The sequence below is a fragment of the Sinocyclocheilus grahami genome, unplaced genomic scaffold (genome assembly GCF_001515645.1).
Source record: "Sinocyclocheilus grahami isolate Dianchi unplaced genomic scaffold, SAMN03320097.WGS_v1.1 scaffold603.1, whole genome shotgun sequence".
Lineage (NCBI taxonomy): Eukaryota > Metazoa > Chordata > Actinopteri > Cypriniformes > Cyprinidae > Sinocyclocheilus > Sinocyclocheilus grahami.
In genome coordinates, this window is record NW_015505782.1 from 450,062 (window position 1) to 469,691 (window position 19,630).

A 19,630-nucleotide genomic window follows, 5' to 3' on the forward strand; every position below is an offset into this window, starting at 1 on the left:
TAATAATAATAATAATAATAATAAATGTTTCTTGAGCAGCAAATCAGCATATCAGAATGATTCTGAAGGACCATGTGACACTGAAGACTGGAGCAATGATGATTCGGCTTTGATCACAGAAATAAATTACATTTTAAAATATATTACAATAGAAAACAGTTATTTGAAATGGTAGTATTTCACAATTTAGCCTACTGCTTTTACTGAATTGTTTAGCCTCATGTGTGCTTCACACAAGGACTTGCTGTCTGCAACAAGTAGAGTGTTTCAAATCAATTGAGCTTCCAATTCAGTCGATGATGACTTAGAAGGCAGCTGCCTATGTAGACACTAGACAGTATGGAGGTTCACTAGGTTTTAGAACACAGCCTGCGACTGACCTTTGTGTCTAAGCAACTTCATTAGTCGACGCCAAACTTACAGAAACTAGGACAATTATGTCAATTGGAACATGAATAAAGACGTAATTTGGAGAATATTGCTTTAATAATGTACCTCATACTTTCCTTGACATCCAAATGCAGACAGTAAAGAATCTCTTTTGTTCACTAATCTTCCCTGGTTTAAACCACAGCGTGCCAAAGACATCGGATCCCAGCTCTCCGCACCTGAAAAAGGCTATGCGCGCTTCTCCAAACCCCTAAACGTCATGAACACACGGTAAAGAGCATTCCAGACACATCCAAAGATGGATGGAAGATATTACGCAGAGGAATTTTTTAGTGAATCACTTCTAGTCCCAGTGAGGTTTCCACTACTAAACTTCTGCACATTTTGAACCAACCGGTTTTGATAGATAACTGGCAAGCGACTGAAAGATCCCACATCCCATGAGTTATTGATTCAAGCATCGTTCACCACACGGTGTCCAAAACTAGTATTCACATCAGCAGAAATCTATAGGGTAATTCAATACATGCGATGGGAAACAGGAGCTGGGCTGAATCCAGACCTCATGGGTTTTGGAGAACCTCAAGTACAGACAAACAACTCGTCATAACTCATTTCCACTCGTCCCCTGAAACAAAAGTGATGGACGGTGAAAGGTACCAGAGAGCTACGAAACAAAACAGCATAAAATTAAAATGCAGCTCAGCAAAGTGCCAAAAAACACAAAACTAAAAAACATGCTGAGTGGAAACAACATTTCAGCCAAACGACACTATGAAAACACCTAGAAATCACTCACTATTCATCCACGACATTCTAGCAACTTTACACAGAAATAAATAAATACATTTAAAAAAATTATTTATTATTGACACACACGGTAAAAAAAAAAAAGTGTTTTCTTTTTTTCGGAAGTTGTACATAAAACAAAGATTACTGAAATACATTTTACAAGTAAATACTATTTAATTATTTTTATTTCAAAATTTCATGTTTAATTCAATAATAATAAAATTATTAATACTTTTAAAAAAGAAATTACAGTTTTGTCCATGTTTTAATTTAACAGCTAACCTCTTTTAAGCAGCATTTTGTTTGCTAAAAAATTAACATCATTGCTATTTTCATCTGATTACATTTTAAGATGAATTAAATCACAGTTTTATGACTTTATTTGATTACATCACTGTTTTTGACAAATTTATACCTAAAAATAAATTATACACTGTACTTTTTTCTAAGTTGTAACTTATTACTGCAATACACTTAGCAAGAATATGATATCTCAGTCTTTCTACTTCAAAATTTCAAATTTAATTCAATGTGTTACTTACTATTTCTTTGTAATTATTTATTAAATTTACTAGCAATTTCTGAGTGAAAAAAGTTTAAAGTAAATCTTACACCACATTTTCTTTACTGCATTTTCCCTTTGAATATGCAGAAATATAGCTTGTAAAAGTCACCACAGATGAGGACCAACCAGTCAAAACACCCAACAAGAATTAAACTAACCACAGTCCAACCATGAGGAAAAGTTCTCACTGTGACACTCACAGTCACAACATACTGCATTACTTCACCGTAATATCTCACAGATTCCGCACTCAGGTTTATCATCACTTCTTCAATTAGAAATGAGATGTATTTAAATGATACCAATCGTTTCTCCTAGACAGCAATGAAATTCAATTTGAGAACAAATGGAAACTTTGCTCAAGCTCTCTCCTTATAGAAAGACTTTTCAGAAAAAAAACCCTAAATGTCTCAAACTGAGATCTCAGTCGACCTTAAACACTTCTCATCAAATTTTTCCAAGACCAAATGATCTGAGCTGCAATCCACATTTGTTTTTAAACTAATAGTATAGCTTTTGCTCATAATAAGACAAGGAATGTGTGCTATAAAATAAATAACATAAGCGAATAAAATAAAACACTACCATTCAAAGGTTTTGGATTGGAAAATTTTAAAGAAGTTTCTTCTGCTCACCAAGGCAGCATTTATTTGTACAAAAATATAGTAAAAACGGTAATATTGTGAAATATTATTATAATTTAAAATAGTTGCTTTCTAAGTGAATATACTGTAAAATGTCATTTATTTCTGTGATCAAAGCTGGATTTTCAGCATCATTACTCCAGTCTTCAGTGTCACATGATCTTCAGAAATCATTCTAATATGCTGATTCGCTGCTCAAGAAACATTTCTGATTATTATCATGCTGAAAACAGTTGCGCTGCTTCATATTTTTGTGGAAACTGTGATAAATTATCTAGTTCGGGATTCTTTGATGATTAGAAAGTTCAAAAGAACGACATTATAAATGTCTTTACTGTCACTTTTGATCAATTTAACATCTCCTTGCTGAATAACAACATTAATTTCTCTATATATACACTCACATACATGAAAAAGCTGATGCTTTTGGAAGAGCAGCACATGTTGAACAGGCGGACAGATTTGCTGTAAAACTCTCTCGCCCACTCACTCACTCTCACACAAACGTCCTATTCCAAGTTTCGTCACCTCTTTATTTTTCCTGTCAGATTCAGCCTACTGCTCACAGTTGATCCGAGCTGCACTTTTAAACACCCACAGAGTGACAATTACTCATGAGGCGTCCACTGAGCTGTAAAACTCAGATATTGACATCTACATACTGTAGTACAGCTAAAACATTACACGCTTTATGTGTCAGATTTCATGACCGCATAAAAAATTAATAAGACAATAAATTGGGATTTGAGCAAACACCTAAAATGAGGAAAAGGAATAGTTCCCCCAAAAATGTGGAACTGCTGAAAATGTCCTCATCCTCGGGTCATCCAAAATGTAGATGAGTTTGTTTCTTCATCAGATTTGGAGAAATGTAGCATTACATCACTTGCTCAGCCATGGATGCTCTGCAGTGAATGGGTGCCGTCAGAATGAGAGTCCAAACAGCTGATAAAAACACCACAATATTCCACACAAATCCAGTTAATGTATTAACATCTTGTGAAGCAAAAAGCTGCATGTTTGTAAGAAACAAACTAACTTCAAACCGTTGTCTCCAGCTAAAACAGTCTATAATAACACTTCCTCCAATGAAAAGTCCATCTCCTGTTGACTCTTACATCAAAATCCAGCCATATATTTGTTTAGAACCGTTTTGTAAACAGCGCTTGATCTGTGCATATTTCTCTCCTGATTCAAAGACGACTTTTTCACCAGAGAAAGCGTTATTATGAATATAAGACTCGTATTTTAGCTGGAAGCAAACGGTTTGAAGTCAATGATGGATCTGTTTTTTACAAACATGCAACTTTTTGCTTCACAAGACATTCATTGATGGACTGGAGTGGTGTGGATTATTGTGATGTTTTTATCAGCTGTTTGGACTCTCATTCTGACGGCACCCATTCACTGCAGAGGTGAGCAAGTGATGTAATTGCTCCAAATCTCTTTAGATGAAGAAACAAACTCATGTACATTTTGGACGGCCTGAGAGTGAGTACAACTTCAGCTACTTTTCTTTCTTGGGTGAACTTTTCACATAGCAAACACCCTAGCAGCTTCGCTTCAGAAAATCTAGTGCTATTTAATAACTTCAAAACCACTGAACCGTTTCCATTAAAAGCTTAATTGCCTGCTACTAATGAACAACATCTGCGTTGAGTGGCGTGTTCTAGTTTTGTCTCAGAGGAGTGGGAGTTATTTAAGTTAAGACATGATTCCAGACGATGGGAAACTCCTACCTTCGTTTTGTCACTTGGATGGACCCCCAGTTCCAGCAACCTGTCAACGATAGACAGACGGCTCTCTCGCACCGCGACCATCAGGAGGCTCAAGCCAGACTCCTGCGGGAGAACAAGGGAACATAGTCAATATTTCACCGCGGAGAGAAATGATTCAGTACTGCGCTTATATTCACAGCTGAAGTGCTTGGATTTCACAAGAGGGAAATCAATATAAATGTTGAACAGATTCAACATACAAATACAAAAAATATTCTTCAAGGTTCTTTTTAGTACAGCATCTTCAACACTGCATAAGCACACAGCTGTACTGATTTTAGGAACCTTTTTGTTTTGCTAAAACACATTACACAGATCCATTGTTTGTGACAAGTTATCTGAAAGTCTGTATTAACACAATACAAGTTCAGACAGTACAAGTATTTCATTATAATTTTTTTTTAATGGTATATAATTACAGTAGTTTCATAATACACACCAGTTACGGTAAATATATTGGTTTGTATTATAATATCCATTGTTTGTGACAAGTTATCTGAAAGTCTGTATTAACACAATACAAGTTCAGACAGTACAAGTATTTCATTATAATTTTTTTTAATGGTATATAATTACAGTAGTTTCATAATACACACCAGTTACGGTAAATATATTGGTTTGTATTATAAAACAGTAAACACCAGAAAATTAAATATGCAACACATGCATACGCATACATACAATAAATGTTTATTGATTGAACATTCCTTTGACTTGAAGAAATAAATAAAAAAAACTAATAAATAAATTAAAAAAAATGGAAATTGAAAAAGACTTCAAATGTAATTAGACTAATTAAAACATTAAATAAATTACTAAACATTTATGTGTATGCATATATAAACACAATAAATGCTTATGAATTTAATATATGTTAATTAGTTACATTTTACAGTAATTCTTTATATATGATGTATTTAATATATTTTAATAATTCAAAATTAATAATACTTTTTTCTAGTTTAATTTTAATACTAGACTAATATACAGACTAATTAAAATGTATTAAATAAATTAAACGTTCATTTTATTAATACATTTTTATTACTACACACACATATATATATATTAGTGTTGTCCAACGATTAATCGCATACAAAATAAAAGTTTTTGTTTACATAATATACAGTATGTGTGTGTACTGTGTATATTTATTATGTATATATAAAGACACACACACAGCATGTTTTGAAAATATTTACATGTATATATTTATATTCATATAATTTATATTACATACAAATATACTAAATATATAAACAGAACATATTTTTCTTGAATATATATACATGCATGTGTGTGTATTTATATATACATAATAGATATACACAGTACACACACACAGACTAGGGATGCACGATATATCGGCCACCATATCGGTATCGGCCGATAAATGTTCATTTTTTCTGTTATCGGTATCGGCCTGATAAGAAAATTTGGCCGATATCTTAAAGCCGATAAATAATGCATTATTTCCTTCAGAGACACTTCAGATGCGCGCTGTTCGTTTGTTATCGGTATCGGCCAAAATTTTCATATCGGTGCATCCCTAACACATACCATGTAAACAACAACTTTTATTTTGGATGCGATTAATCATTTGACAGCACTAATGTATACACACACACACACACACACACACACACACACACACAATAAACGTTATTAATTTAATATAGTTCAATTAAGTTTAATTTTATACACACAATAAACATTTATTAAAATAACAAAAACTGTAATTAAATACTTTTAAAATGTAAAATTTTTATTCTTTTATACATATATATTTTTTTTATTTTCACTCTAAAAATTCTATAACACAGTCATAATAAAATATGATGAATTCAAACATCAATATGTTTTTTTTTTTTTCATAACTGAACTCTGCTTTTAACCATGCAATAAAAAAGCTCCTTCAGTCAGTGCATCTCACCTCGTCGAGCTGGAGGAGCTCCGGATCTCCTTTCTCCAGCGCCTTGAGCTTCTGCTCCAGTGCCATCCAATCTCCCCCGAGGGCCAGAGGCATCAGGCGCTGAGGGGTCCCGGGCACACAGGAGCTGTAGGACATCATACAAGACCACAAAATAACCTCACAGGAACCAAAGCATACGCGTCTGTCAACACCATGACAAAAGCACGTTCATCTAAAAGATCCGCTGCAGGTGCGGGTCTAACGGTTCCTCCCTCTTGGTAGGAGGTATAAAGCGAGCATTCCTCTGTTAAAGTTTGCAAACTCCGCCTTCTGTTACCCTGGATTCAACAAAAAAGACCATTGAAACAACAGAAAAGCGACAGAACAGTAAGAGCTGAAGCTGCCGAAAACAGCCATTCAGCTCGACTTTACCGCTGCTGCTGTTGTTTAACGTTACCTCAGAATCAACATCGACGTTTTTAATGCTAAAATATAATTACTCAATCTCTATTTACGGGTGAAATCGGGTCCATCTGCAATGGAAATGTGTTTTCGCTTGACCACATAACGTTTAATTTGGTCTAGCATGGTAAATTTAACAAAATAAATCTAAGGTATTTTAAACGCGCTCGTTTTTAACTGAACTGCAGACGCAGCGCTCGCGAGCGGCACCACGTGACCAACCAATCAGAGATCACTTTATTAAAATCTAATCAAAGAAAGGATTTTACCCACATTTTTACGTTTTCATACTACATGTAGAAATTAATATATTTTTATTTCGGACGTTTTCGCACGCTGCATTATTCGGCAGCCGCGTACGCTTCTCGCGTAACGTTACGTGAAAACGCACCTGTGACGCGTAACGTTACGCAAAAATCAACGCAAGCCAGTAAAGTTAGGCTAAATGCATGGTTGTCACTAATCTCGAGGCTAAATGTATTACCAGTCAGTTTTATAATTACGTTGTTAACATTATTGTCTCTTTAAAAGTGTTGTTGCATAATGTTAGTGCACAGAATAAATACTAAAAATGGTAAGTACGTAAATTTTTGCTGTTCTCATTGCATTTACACGGCTTTAACCAGTAGATGTCCTCAGCCTGCTGGGTTTCCATTGGCCTCGCTTCTCCCAGCACTGCTTGCATTTCCTCAACCTGTTAGTAATAACAGGACTGCTCGTTTTTATAATTTCATAATATAGATAATCTAATAAAATACATTAGTATTCCTATTATTATTATGAGTCGCATTAATATTAATAATTAGTAATTTGGATTAGAATACGTAAATCGCGATTTCTGATCCATCAAACGAGGACTTTTAGTACAAAATCTGGAGACTTTTATTATAGAAATCGACATGAACCGGAAGTCAGCCACTGTCGGTCTCTGGTCTGTTTACTTCAGCCGCTGCTGAATCCGCTTGATTACAAGTGCGTATTTGAGTTTAATTACTTGTTAGTTATAATTCTGTGTGACATGTATTTCCGTTAATTAAGTGGATGGATGTCAATTCATGCATTACAATATTCCGTGCATGATGCTGAGTGAATGGAGCTTGAAAGTGTGATATTATCTTTCAAGGTTATTCTTTGTTTGAAAGCATAGTCAACATTTTAAAAACTTATTTAAGTACAGTTTAATATATAGCTAATATATACCTTTTAATGTATAATTGATTTTAATAAAGATATCTGAGTAGGTGACATTTCAATCAGTGACAACTGAGCCAAAATAACGATATTTATTATCACATCTATTATATCTAAACCCATTTAAACTGCATATATGTACAGTTTTAGCATAATTTCTGTTATTTTTCATAAATCTTTGATGTGCTTAATCTATGCATCTATAATGTTAATGCATTAATAATTTCATGCTTTGTTGCAACACAGCATTTAGAGAGAGTTTTAGATATGATAATATGTATGCTAATAAAGATATGATATATATTATAATATGATAGCATGTCAGATTGGCTTTGTTGTCATATATATAAACTCTAATAAAAATCATGTTTTTATTATTTTAATGAACAGTAGCTTTTTTTTTTTACCTAATCAAAATAACCAAACTGCAGTTTGATTGAGATTAATTGGAATGCACAATATAAAACATGATTACCTGTTTTTGCAAATTAAATCTACATTTATTCATATATATATATATATATATTATATGGTTAATGTGTGTTTTCACTATTCACTCAAATGTTGTTATTAAACAATTGTATTAAATAAATAAAAATAGATAAAATAAACTTTTTCTTGTTGTTTTATCATGATTTTTGTACTATGATATATGGCATGAAATTAAGACTGCAGCAATTACACCATTAACTACTTCTATTTTTCATAATTTTTTGCAGTGAAGGTCTGATGTGGCCTCAGTCTTCTCAGCACAGACTGGCCACAATGTCTCTGAGATGCTGTCAGAAGATGTTACTGAGACTCTATGGTGGCTCTCTGTCCACTGTGAAGAGCTGCATGTGTTTGAGACGCTACACTAGAGCAGCTCAGAGTCACAGGAGGGTGGTGATCACTGGCATCGGGCTCGTTTCTCCCCTCGGGACAGGAAGTGCTCTGCCCTGGCAGCGTCTGATTGGTGGAGAAAGCGGCTTGGTTGCTCTGGACCCAGAAGAGTATAAGACTGTCCCCTGTAAGGTGGCGGCCCGTGTGCCGCGAGGAGATAAACCTGGAGATTTCAACGAAGAGGCATTTGCGTCCAAAGGAGAGATCAACGGCATGTCTCCAGCCACGGTTATGGCCGTCGGTGCCGCTCAATTGGCTCTTGAGGATTGCGGATGGTTTCCCAGAAGCCCAGAGGAGCAGCTGAGCACCGGTGTGGCGGTCGGGATGGGTATGGTGTCTCTGGAGGAAATCGCTCGGATGGCCTCGGCCTTTCAAACACGCGGTTACAGCAAAGTCAGTCCATTTTTCGTCCCTCGCATCCTGGTCAACATGGCCGCAGGACACATAAGCATCAAACACAAACTCAAGGGTCCCAATCACGCCGTGTCCACCGCATGCACCACGGGAGCTCACGCTGTCGGCGACGCTGCCCGTTTCATCGCTCACGGTGACGCCGAGGTGATGCTCGCCGGCGGGACGGAGGCCTGCGTCAGTCCGCTGTCCATCGCCGGGTTCGCTCGCGCTCGGGCCCTCAGCACCAACTGGAACCAGGAGCCCAGACTCGCCTCGCGCCCGTTTCATCCAGACAGAGAGGGGTTTGTGATGGGAGAAGGGGCAGCCGTGCTCGTTTTAGAGGAGTACAGACATGCAGAGAAGAGGGGTGCGCGGGTGTACGCAGAGGTGCTGGGATATGGGCTCTCTGGAGACGCCAGCCACATCACGGCTCCAACCGCAGATGGAGACGGAGCCTTCCGGTAAACCTGTTTTGCCCAATAGCATAGAAAATAAACCCGACACTATTTTGATTGCAACGTAACACCGCACAAATTATATAAAACCTTATTTGAAGACAGATAGGGTTATTATCTAAAACTAGAACCATAAAAATACATTTTCATTTCTTGAAATAAAACAAATGGTAACCGAAATCATATATAATAAACTTCAACTTATTTTATTAGCTTAAGTTGAAATACTAAAACAACTAAGACTAAATAATAAACTAATAAAGAAAATTAATACTATAGAGACTATATATGTCATAGATTTAGATTTTTTTTTTAAACTAATAAAATGACAATTACTAAAAAAAAAAACAGTAAATGCTAACATAAAATCTAATTCAATATTTTAAGAAAATATATTATTGGGTATCAATGATACTAAACTTAAACTGATGATAGACAATCAAGAACATGGAAAAAATATTAAACAGAAAAGAAAAAGCACATAGTTCAAATAGTACTTTGTATATTTGTTGGGGGGGAAGTAATGTGCAAAGTTGATTGATCATAAATTAAAATTTTTTAAAACAGAATTTCTACATTTAATTTTCTTTTAATATATACTTAAAGTTAAAATACTTTGTAATGGAATTATTAAATTATGGAATAGAATAAATGATAGAATCTGCAATTATAGTTTATCAAAGGATTAAAAAAAACGATCAAATACTTAAAGTTTAAGAGACTGTGTGTATAATATATAAAATAATGGCATACAGCCCTTTACGTACACTTATTAGTATACAAGTAAACACTTTTTTCGTAACCTAGACTTTTTTTTTATTGCAACATAGCAGAAATCATATATAACATTGTTTGGTAACAGGCATTACAGAACATTATATATTAATCCGAAAAGAAAAAAACAAAAACATGGATAGTACAAATATAAGACACCGTTCAAAGAGGTTACACATACTTTTGCTATTGTTAAAAAAGTACTGCGCATTTTGATTAATCAAAAATAAAATATTTTCACATTTGTTATTACATTTAATTTTAATGCATACTTAATTTTAGGGTTTTATTAAATATATGTAGGCAGTTGACATTTCAAACGTGATGACATTTGTATGCGTAGATATTGTTTTATTTCATATGCTTAGACCCGACTCGATGCATGCTTTGCAAGATTCCCCTTTCTGTCAAACATATTTTATTGAACCGTCTCGCTTTTAATGTATGTAGAAAACTCTTTTATGAAGTGAACTCACTTAAAAAGTTTAGTATAATTTTGGCAAAAAAAGTTTTAGAATTTTTCATGTTAATGTAAAAAATCTTGTGTAATATAACGTGTATATAATGTGTTTTTTATTGTATTTGTTATACTTGTATTTTTTTTGCCATGTAAATAACCTAAGAGATGCTGACATGGCATTAAATAAAAATATACTACTGCTAGAATTTCATATGCTTAGATATAATTGTAGGGATCATCCAGTAGTGAATTATGCAGCTTCTCCTGCTGTGTTTCAGGTGCATGGCTGCTGCTCTCCGTGATGCTGGAGTGTCTCCTTCAGACGTGATGTATGTCAATGCTCACGCCACCTCCACGCCACTCGGGGACGCCGCGGAGAACGCCGCCATTAAGAGACTGTTTGAGCAGCATGCGTACTCACTGGCCGTGTCCTCCACTAAAGGAGCGAGCGGTCATCTGCTGGGAGCCGCCGGAGCGCTGGAGGCCGCCTTCACTGCCCTCGCCTGTCACCACAGCATCCTGCTGCCCACCCTCAACCTGGACCGCACCGAGCCAGAGTTTGACCTGAACTATGTGCCCTGCACAGCGCAGACCTGGAGCTCCAGCGGACGCAGAGTCGCTCTCACCAACTCATTCGGCTTCGGGGGAACAAACGCTTCTCTGTGTCTCGCGAGTGTGTGATCACTGTAATGCAGATGGATGATTTCGGTTCAAATCCACTGGTATTTCATTAAGTGGAAGTTGCAGTAGTCTTTTCTTCCCTATTGTGACGTTTATTGTATTGGAGTGAAACAGATTCTGGAACAAGAGTGAGTGTAGTGAGTAATTGATTGGATGGTTGTGGTTTGCTATTGATGAATCACAGCGGCGGAGGGGTGGGAGAAATATCACCGATCGTCACATGCTGAACAACAGTGGAGAAGTAAATATTGCTGTTCTCTAGGTATCCATGTCTGTACCAGATGACATCTCATTATTGCTATGAAAAATAATGCTCAGAAGAACATTTCACTCTAGCTAAATGCTGCGTCTCCTAAGCATTTATTTTCAGCTGGCTAAAAATGCTTTGACACACAGCCTGAGAGTGTAAATTCATTGATTGGAATTGACAGGTGTGATGATCAGAGGGGCTGAGTTTCTACCATTAAAGCTCAAGGATGGACCAAAAGCTGGATAGAGTTTGCCAGTAAAAGACTGACCAGTAAAAGAGTAGATATGGGAGCTGGACTCCACATCATAAAAGGAGACCAGTCCCTTCTCATAATCCACAAACACACCGATGCGCTGCAGCCTCACTCTTAGAGCCAGAGGGACAGAGGGACTAGAGAGAGCTGCATACTGATTCTTATTTCTCAGCCACAGAGTCCAGAATCCATCCTCAGGACTCAGTGTGATCTTTCCCTTCCTTTTAATGGATTCTCTGGCCACTCCTAATTCCCATTCAGTCTTTCCCTTCACCTGCACCTCAAAATAAAACTTCCCTGAGGAGAATCCCTCCTCTGCCAAGACATTTGGACAGTAAGTAAATCTCTTTGGGCTATATGGGAGCTTTTGTTTAATGTCTCCACATCTCACTTGTTTTCCATCATAAGACAGGATGAGATCAGGATGAGCTGTGTCAGGATCCAGAGTCACATCCACTGAGAAAACAAAGAATATGAATCACAACTTTACTGTAGACAGATTTTGAGTTTATGATTAGGATTATGACAGGTTAAAGTGCCCCTATTATGCCTTTTCAGATATTACCTTTCATGTAGTGTTTAATAAAGCTGTTTGTGAATGTAAAAGGTCTGCAAAGATCAAAGTGCACAATAAGAGTTATTGTCTATCAAAAGAAAGAACCGATTCTGAACTGCCAAAACGAGTCGTCAGTGAATCAAGTCTTACTTTCTGCACAAAGCCATGTACGTTTCTAACAAATCTGCATACCCTTTTGAAAAAAACAGCATATGTTGGTTAGGTATGTTTTGAAGCATGGCTGCTTGTTTGAGCTGGTTTTAGCTGGTCTTTATCTGGTCATGAGCTGGTCAAGTGCTGGCTTGTCCTGAGCAGGAGCTAGTTGCTTAGGACCAGCTCAAACCAGCTCAAACCAGCAGCCATGCTTCAGAACATACCTAACCAGTATATGCTGGTTTTTTCAACAGGGTAATGCCAGCATGTGGTCTTCAGATTGGCTGCCCATGAACAACATCTACTTTGACCCTCAAATACATGTCGACACTTTTCTGGGTGTCAAAGCAAATCTACTTTACATGCACTTCCAAAGGATGAGTACTCGAATTGATAAAACCACCATCATCATTACTGTTTGTATCACTGTGTTTATGCGTGCTGAGGAAGCATCAGAAGCTGAAACTTAGCTGGTCATGTGCTGTTCCTAAGCTGGTCCTGAGCAGGAGCTAGTTGCTTAGGACCAGCTAAGGACCAGCTTAAATCAGCTCAAACCAGCAGCCATGCTTCAGAACATACCTAACCAGTATATGCTGGTTTTTTCAACAGGGTAATGCCAGCATGTGGTCTTCAGATTGGCTGCCCATGAACAACATCTACTTTGACCCTCAAATACATGTCGACACTTTTCTGGGTGTCAAAGCAAATCTACTTTACATGCACTTCCAAAGGATGAGTACTCGAATTGATAAAACCACCATCATCATTACTGTTTGTATCACTGTGTTTATGCGTGCTGAGGAAGCATCAGAAGCTGAAATTCAGTTATGGTAATTGGCTTTTTGTTTCTGACACCAGACCAATCACAACAGCCTGGGTCATCTGACTAATCAGAGCAGAGTAGGCTCAAAAAAATGAAGAGTTTAGAGTCACCGGATGGCTGAACAAACCATTTCAGACACTGTGAGAAAAGCACTGATGCTGGAATGTATATTATGAGATTTGGCCTTGGTTGGATGTAGACCTATTGTAGGGGACTTCCAAAACAAAATGAGGAACCTTTAAAATGGCACAATAGGGGCATTTTAATATTTGATTCAGTTTCTAATCAGACTGTAGTACAAAAATAAAGCTCTATTGAAATGTACAAATAAAATAAAGCTGTATGAATGTAAAATGAGTAGAGCAGACATCACTGTACCTGCATACTGCTGCATCCACTTCAGCTCTGTAGAGACTAATGACATTAAAACATCATGAGATCTTTGAAATGTTTATGTATGAACATAAAGACATGTTTAAAGAACTGTGTACAAAACTTTTTATTTGATCAGTCTCTTTAACAAAGATGAACAAAATGAAAAACAATTAAAGCCCAACCCAGCCTAGCTGCTGTTTTGAGATGCAGGCCTGAAATTGCACACACACACACACACACACAACCTACATCTATCTTTGTGAGGACATTCACTGCCACAATGCAATCTCCAGCTCCTTACCCTAACCCTACCCATCAGAACTAAGTGCCTCACCCAAACCCTTACCCTAAACCTAACTTTTACCAAATTATAACCTGATCCCTAAAACAAAGTCTTGACCCTCAAACAGGCCTTTAAAGGGGTCTCAGAAATTGAGGACCATCCAAAATGTTCTCACTTTACTCTCTTTGTCATCACTCCGATGGTCTAAAACTCAAACTCGTCCTCACAAAGATAGCTGTACAAGTACACACACACACACACACATACACACACATCCTTCCTCTCACAAAGAACAAATTTGCTTGATGTCCATCAGTTTGATTGTCTGGTGAAATATTTAAAATTCTGAGCTGCTAAGATGGATCTGCACACAATTGTTCATAGATACTCTTAGAAAATGTATTCACAAAATATTAATGAAACAGCTGAAAGGTAAAACAATAGAACACAGAGTGAATATAAATTAATGTTTCTCTTTGTAGTTTCTCCTCCATGCATGGTTTCTGAAATGAATAGGTATTAACAATTGCTGATAATGAGCCACGAACACGTTCACATACTTGTATTTCAGCTTGAACCTGATTTATTCTATATTAATGACATTAAATTATGATAAATATATGTACCGGTCTGTGTGAATTTCTCATCTATAGTGTCCTGCAGTTGAGTCAGAGCTCTCCTCAGAGTCTCCAGACTCTCATGAGTCTCCACACTGATCTCAGGCCAGTTCCTGGTGTTTCTAGGGCTGCACAGGGACGAGTAAACCTACAGCAGGAGAGAGGAGAAACCCTTCAGCACGGGGAGTGTCATACTGCATTATCATTGATCAGAGAGATGTTGACTGACCTGTAGGAGATGGAGGTGATCTTCAGTGTGTGAGAGCTGCTCCAGCTCAGTGCTTTTCAACGTTAGCTCACTGATCTCCTGCTCCAGCTCTTCAATGAGCTCTTCCTCCTGTTTCCCTGCTGTTTTCTGCTGCTCGTCCACCGTCTCCAGCAGTTCAGTCTGACATCTCTCAATGGAGCGGATGAGATCAGTGAAGAACTCAACACGAGCTGCTTTCTCCATCTCTGTGCTTCTCTGGTGAACCAGGTCAAGTCATTTTAGGGGAATTTAAAATGTGCTCAAAGAAAGTATTAAACTGTGTCTTGCACTGAATGATTCCTCAAATCATGCAAGATTTTGGATCGCCATCATTGGGGAACACATATTCACAACAAATTATTAGTGGTGTTTGCTAAGGCAAGAATTAGTGTTACTATTGCTCATACCGTCAATTTTAGGGGACGTTAAAATGTGCTCAAAGAAAGTATTAAACTGTGTCTTGCACTGAATGATTCCTCAAATCATGCAAGATTTTGGATCGCCATCATTGGGGAACACATATTCACGATTAACACTAGTAAACTCCTAATTACTGCTTATTGATAGGAACCAGTTGTTAGGTCTAGAATATGGTAAGGCAGAAAGAGTGACTGTAAAATCCCCAGACTATAGCGGAATGATACAAAAAGTGAAAACAAGTACCGGTACTGTTGGACTGTATATCAGGACTCTTGAAGAACTGGAACTATCGTAGTCAACATTTGAATTGGATCAAAAAAGTTAATCATCAACGCATTTTGCTTTTAGGACAACTTTGATGAAAGGTTTTGATCCACTTCAAATGTTGACTAGTGTATATTAAATTGAATTCAATTATTTTCAGCTCACTTTTCTGGCTTCTGCTGAGTGTTTGATGTCTTGAATCTTCTTGATTCTGTTCTGGATCATCTGCTGTACTTCATCTTGAATCTTCATCTATAGACATAGACCAACACAGACACGTTTATAACAGACATTTAACCCTCTGGGGTCGAGGGTGTTTTGGGGCCTGGAAAAGTTTTGACATGCCCTGATGATACACGGGGCAACTTTTTTGAGCAATGTTGCTTGGGCATTGTTGCCGTCAACAGCAACAAATTTCTGTCTGGATACTTTAGAACGGTTGTGGGCCTTGTGTCTCACCTGGTTGCCCGTTGACGGCAACACTGCCCAGCAACATGGCTCAAATTTTTTGAGCAATGTTGCTTGGGCATTGTTGCCGTCAACAGCAACAAATTTCTGTCTGGATACTTTAGATCGGTTGTGGGCCTTGTGTCTCACCTGGTTGCCCGTTGACGGCAACACTGCCCAGCAACATGGCTCAAAAAGTTGCCCTATGTATCATCACTTTTACTGTTTTCGGAGGAAACTTATGTTCACAAAATGTTTTACAAGATTAAATAAAAATCTGATTCCTCATGATATGAACCATTTAAAAGCAGTTTTGTTCAAATCGTCTACCTTCTGCTCTTCACTCTCCTTTTCTAGAGGAACAGTGTTGTGGTTCTTGTGGTCTGTCAGAGCACACATGGGACACACACATGTCCGATCATCTCTACAGAACAGCTCCAGAGGCCTCTCGTGTTTCTGACATATATAGTCCTCCAGATTACTCACAGGATTCATCAGTTTGTGTTTCTTTAAACCTGCCACTTTCAAATGAGGCTCCAGGTGAGCTTCACAGTAAGAGCTCTGACACACCAGACACGACTTCAGGGCTTTCAGCTTTCTTTCCTCACAGAAGTCACACAGAACTTCGTTTGTTTCCTCAGGACTTTTCTTTTTATAGTGATCAGCAACCTCTCGGAGTGTGGTATTGATCTTGAGATCGGGTCTTTGGTTGAATGTTTCTTTACAGTATGGACAGTTGCAGGTCTGACTGTTGTCCCAGTACTTATTCAGACAGGTCTTGCAGAAGTTGTGTCCACATGGAGCGGTGACCGGATCAGTGAACGCATCCAGACATATAGAGCACTGAAGCTCCTCAGTCAGTGGACCACTGGAGGATGACATTGCTGGAAAGATAAATGATGAACATTAATGATTTATATTCCTGAACAGTTGAAGTTAAATACTTCACATACACCTCCCAAGTGAGGAAAGTTTATTTCAGTAAAATCTTACAGTACCTCAAAAGTCAGATTTTTACAATTTGAGGCAAACATGGTTGGCAATAAAGGGATCGTTTACACTAAAACGAAAATTCTGTCATCTTATACTTACCCTCATGTCATTACAAATGATATGAACCATTTAAAAGCAGTTTTGTTCAAATCGTCTACCTTCTGCTCTTCACTCTCCTTTTCTAGAGGAACAGTGTTGTGGTTCTTGTGGTCTGTCAGAGCACACATGGGACACACACATGTCCGATCATCTCTACAGAACAGCTCCAGAGGCCTCTCGTGTTTCTGACATATATAGTCCTCCAGATTACTCACAGGATTCATCAGTTTGTGTTTCTTCAAACCTGCCACTTTCAAATGAGGCTCCAGGTGAGTTTCACAGTAAGAGCTCTGACACACCAGACACGACTTCAGGGCTTTCAGCTTTCTTTCCTCACAGAAGTCACACAGAACTTCGTTTGTTTCCTCAGGACTTTTCTTTTTATAGTGATCAGCAACCTCTCGGAGTGTGGTATTGATCTTGAGATCGGGTCTTTGGTTGAATGTTTCTTTACAGTATGGACAGTTGCAGGTCTGACTGTTGTCCCAGTACTTATTCAGACAGGTCTTGCAGAAGTTGTGTCCACATGGAGCGGTGACCGGATCAGTGAACGCATCCAGACATATAGAGCACTGAAGCTCCTCAGTCAGTGGACCACTGGAGGATGACATTGCTGGAAAGATAAATGATGAACATTAATGATTTATATTCCTGAACAGTTGAAGTTAAATACTTCACATACACCTCCCAAGTGAGGAAAGTTTATTTCAGTAAAATCTTACAGTACCTCAAAAGTCAGATTTTTACAATTTGAGGCAAACATGGTTGGCAATAAAGGGATCGTTTACACTAAAACGAAAATTCTGTCATCTTATACTTACCCTCATGTCATTACAAACCCATAAGACTTTAGTTAATCTTCAAAACATATTACATACACATTTCTAATGAAATCTGAGAGATTTCTGCCCCTCCATTGAAAGTCTGATGATTCATAATGTTCGTAAAGAGATCCAAAAATAAATCAATATGAATTAAGTGGTTTAATTCAATTCTTATGAAGAGACAATTGCTTTATATGATGAACAGATGTAATTTAGGCATTTATTCACTTTTTTTTTAAATCTGTTTATGAATGTTTTAAAGCGTCAGAGTTTTGGTTGAATAGACTTTCAATGGAATTAAAAAAAACTTATTTTATGTTCTGAAGAACTAGCTTTGTACAGGTTTGGAATGACATGAGGGTGATTAATTTATAACAGAATTTTCATTTTTGATTGAACTAACCCCAGCTTTAATATTCATTGCATTATCTCACATCAGCAAATTTCAAATAGCTCAGTATCATTAGTTACAAACAAATAATGAATTAATGTCTTGCATATCGCTCTACACTGAACTTACAGATTTTCACTTTTTCCAACATAAAATCCCATCATCAATATTCATAACACTGTACAGGAATATTCATATCATGTACACACTGATATGGACAAAAAACTACGTCTATTTATTTTTTTTAAATCTCACACAAAAATGCCATTTTTCCCAAAATAAGTTTTTGTGAAAAGTGGGGACATCCCATAGGCGTAATGGTTTTTATACTGTACAGACCGTATATTCTATTGCCCTACACCAACCCTACCCCTAAACCTCCCCCTCACAGGAGACTTTCTGCTATTTCAGATTTTCAGTACACTCCATTCTGTGTGATTTATAAGCGTTTTGAAAAGTGGGGACATGGGGTAATGTCCTGAAAAGTCACCTTCTCCTTGTAATACCTGTCATACCTTTGTCATTATACAAATTTATGTCCTCATTTGTCACAAAAACACACACACACACACACACATTCTGTAATTAACCTGAAGGATAAAACCTAAAGGATAGAGAGGTTGATGTAGACATGAAATATGTATGAACTCACTAAACAAGCATGCTGTTGCAGGTCAGGAACGGACACATAAAGCGCATCACAGACAATGACATCCAGTCTTTGGTTCTGGAGGTGGAGGGGACGAATGTGAGGTGAGTGTGTCCCCGACCCGTCCATCTGTCTGACACTGAACACACACACATCATGATCAGACCTGACCCGTGTGTGTGTGTGTGTCTGATCTCCACAGCACCACCTACATCACGTGTCCCGCCGACCCCAAGAAAACCCTCGGCATCAAACTGCCCTTCCTCGTCATGATCATCAAGAACCTCAAGAAGTATTTCACGTTCGAAGTTCAGGTAGAGAACTGGTTTCTTCAGACAATTCAGAGATGATTAGCCATGTCAGAAATGTGTGAATGTGTGATGCGCTTCAGGTACTGGACGATAAGAACGTGCGGCGGAGGTTCAGGGCGAGTAACTATCAGAGCACGACCCGCGTGAAGCCCTTCATCTGCACGATGCCCATGCGGCTGGACGACGGCTGGAATCAGATCCAGTTTAACCTTTCAGACTTCACACGCCGGGCGTACGGCACCAACTACATCGAGACGCTGAGAGTGCAGGTGAGAGACTGATCCAACCCATTTCAC

The 19,630-nt window shown here is 37.7% G+C and overlaps 4 protein-coding genes across 7 annotated transcripts in view; 2 read left to right on the plus strand and 2 right to left on the minus strand.

Annotated features, from left to right (window-relative positions):
* trpn1 (transient receptor potential cation channel, subfamily N, member 1) overlaps window positions 1–6,283 on the minus strand; it is a 52,360-nt gene extending 46,077 nt beyond the window's left edge. The window contains exons 1-2 of the mRNA XM_016240893.1: window positions 6,103–6,283; window positions 4,131–4,232 (exon numbers count right to left, since the gene is read on the minus strand). Of these exons, the coding sequence (XP_016096379.1) occupies window positions 4,131–4,232; window positions 6,103–6,240 (240 nt within the window). The 5' untranslated portion in view covers window positions 6,241–6,283. The remainder of the gene's footprint in view (window positions 1–4,130; window positions 4,233–6,102) is intronic.
* A 120-nt stretch (window positions 6,284–6,403) lies between these two features.
* Window positions 6,404–11,539, plus strand: LOC107557465 (3-oxoacyl-[acyl-carrier-protein] synthase, mitochondrial-like). Of its 2 annotated transcripts, none has more exons than XM_016240889.1 (3): window positions 6,404–6,468; window positions 8,454–9,470; window positions 10,977–11,538. In XM_016240889.1, exons 2-3 carry the CDS (start codon window positions 8,464–8,466, stop codon window positions 11,377–11,379), a joined length of 1,410 nt encoding a protein of 469 aa, XP_016096375.1. In that variant the 5' UTR covers window positions 6,404–6,468; window positions 8,454–8,463; the 3' UTR covers window positions 11,380–11,538. The 2 variants fall into 2 exon arrangements, with proteins under 2 accessions (XP_016096375.1, XP_016096376.1); XM_016240890.1 differs by lacking the exon at window positions 6,404–6,468 and adding an exon at window positions 7,376–7,515 and having other exon boundaries at window positions 10,977–11,539.
* Window positions 11,540–11,679: 140 nt separating this feature from the next.
* Window positions 11,680–19,630, minus strand: part of LOC107557463 (E3 ubiquitin-protein ligase TRIM39-like) — an 8,469-nt gene continuing 518 nt past the window's right edge. The window contains exons 2-7 of one of the 2 annotated variants that reach the window (XM_016240887.1): window positions 17,219–17,772; window positions 15,786–15,872; window positions 14,919–15,152; window positions 14,699–14,837; window positions 13,793–13,828; window positions 11,680–12,338 (exon numbers count right to left, since the gene is read on the minus strand). In XM_016240887.1, the coding sequence (XP_016096373.1) occupies window positions 11,791–12,338; window positions 13,793–13,828; window positions 14,699–14,837; window positions 14,919–15,152; window positions 15,786–15,872; window positions 17,219–17,770 (1,596 nt within the window). In that variant the 5' untranslated portion in view covers window positions 17,771–17,772 and the 3' untranslated portion in view covers window positions 11,680–11,790. Of the gene's footprint in view, window positions 12,339–13,792; window positions 13,829–14,698; window positions 14,838–14,918; window positions 15,153–15,785; window positions 15,873–16,397; window positions 16,950–17,218; window positions 17,773–19,630 lie in introns of those variants that run through there. The other variant, XM_016240888.1, reaches the window with a different exon arrangement.
* LOC107557466 (cilia- and flagella-associated protein 20-like) overlaps window positions 19,021–19,630 on the plus strand; it is a 7,220-nt gene continuing 6,610 nt past the window's right edge. For both annotated transcript variants that reach the window (XM_016240891.1, XM_016240892.1), the window contains exons 1-3: window positions 19,021–19,127; window positions 19,226–19,337; window positions 19,415–19,603. In XM_016240891.1, coding sequence (XP_016096377.1) covers window positions 19,036–19,127; window positions 19,226–19,337; window positions 19,415–19,603 — 393 coding nt within the window. In that variant the 5' untranslated portion in view covers window positions 19,021–19,035. The remainder of the gene's footprint in view (window positions 19,128–19,225; window positions 19,338–19,414; window positions 19,604–19,630) is intronic.

Bases quoted from the DNA above. Each gene is read 5' to 3' on its own strand.
- LOC107557465 (XM_016240889.1), top strand. From the start codon at position 8,464: ATGTGGCCTCAGTCTTCTCAGCACAGACTGGCCACAATGTCTCTGAGA. The intron at 9,471-10,976 runs GTAAACCTGTTT...GCTGTGTTTCAG, and splicing joins GATGGAGACGGAGCCTTCCG to GTGCATGGCTGCTGCTCTCC.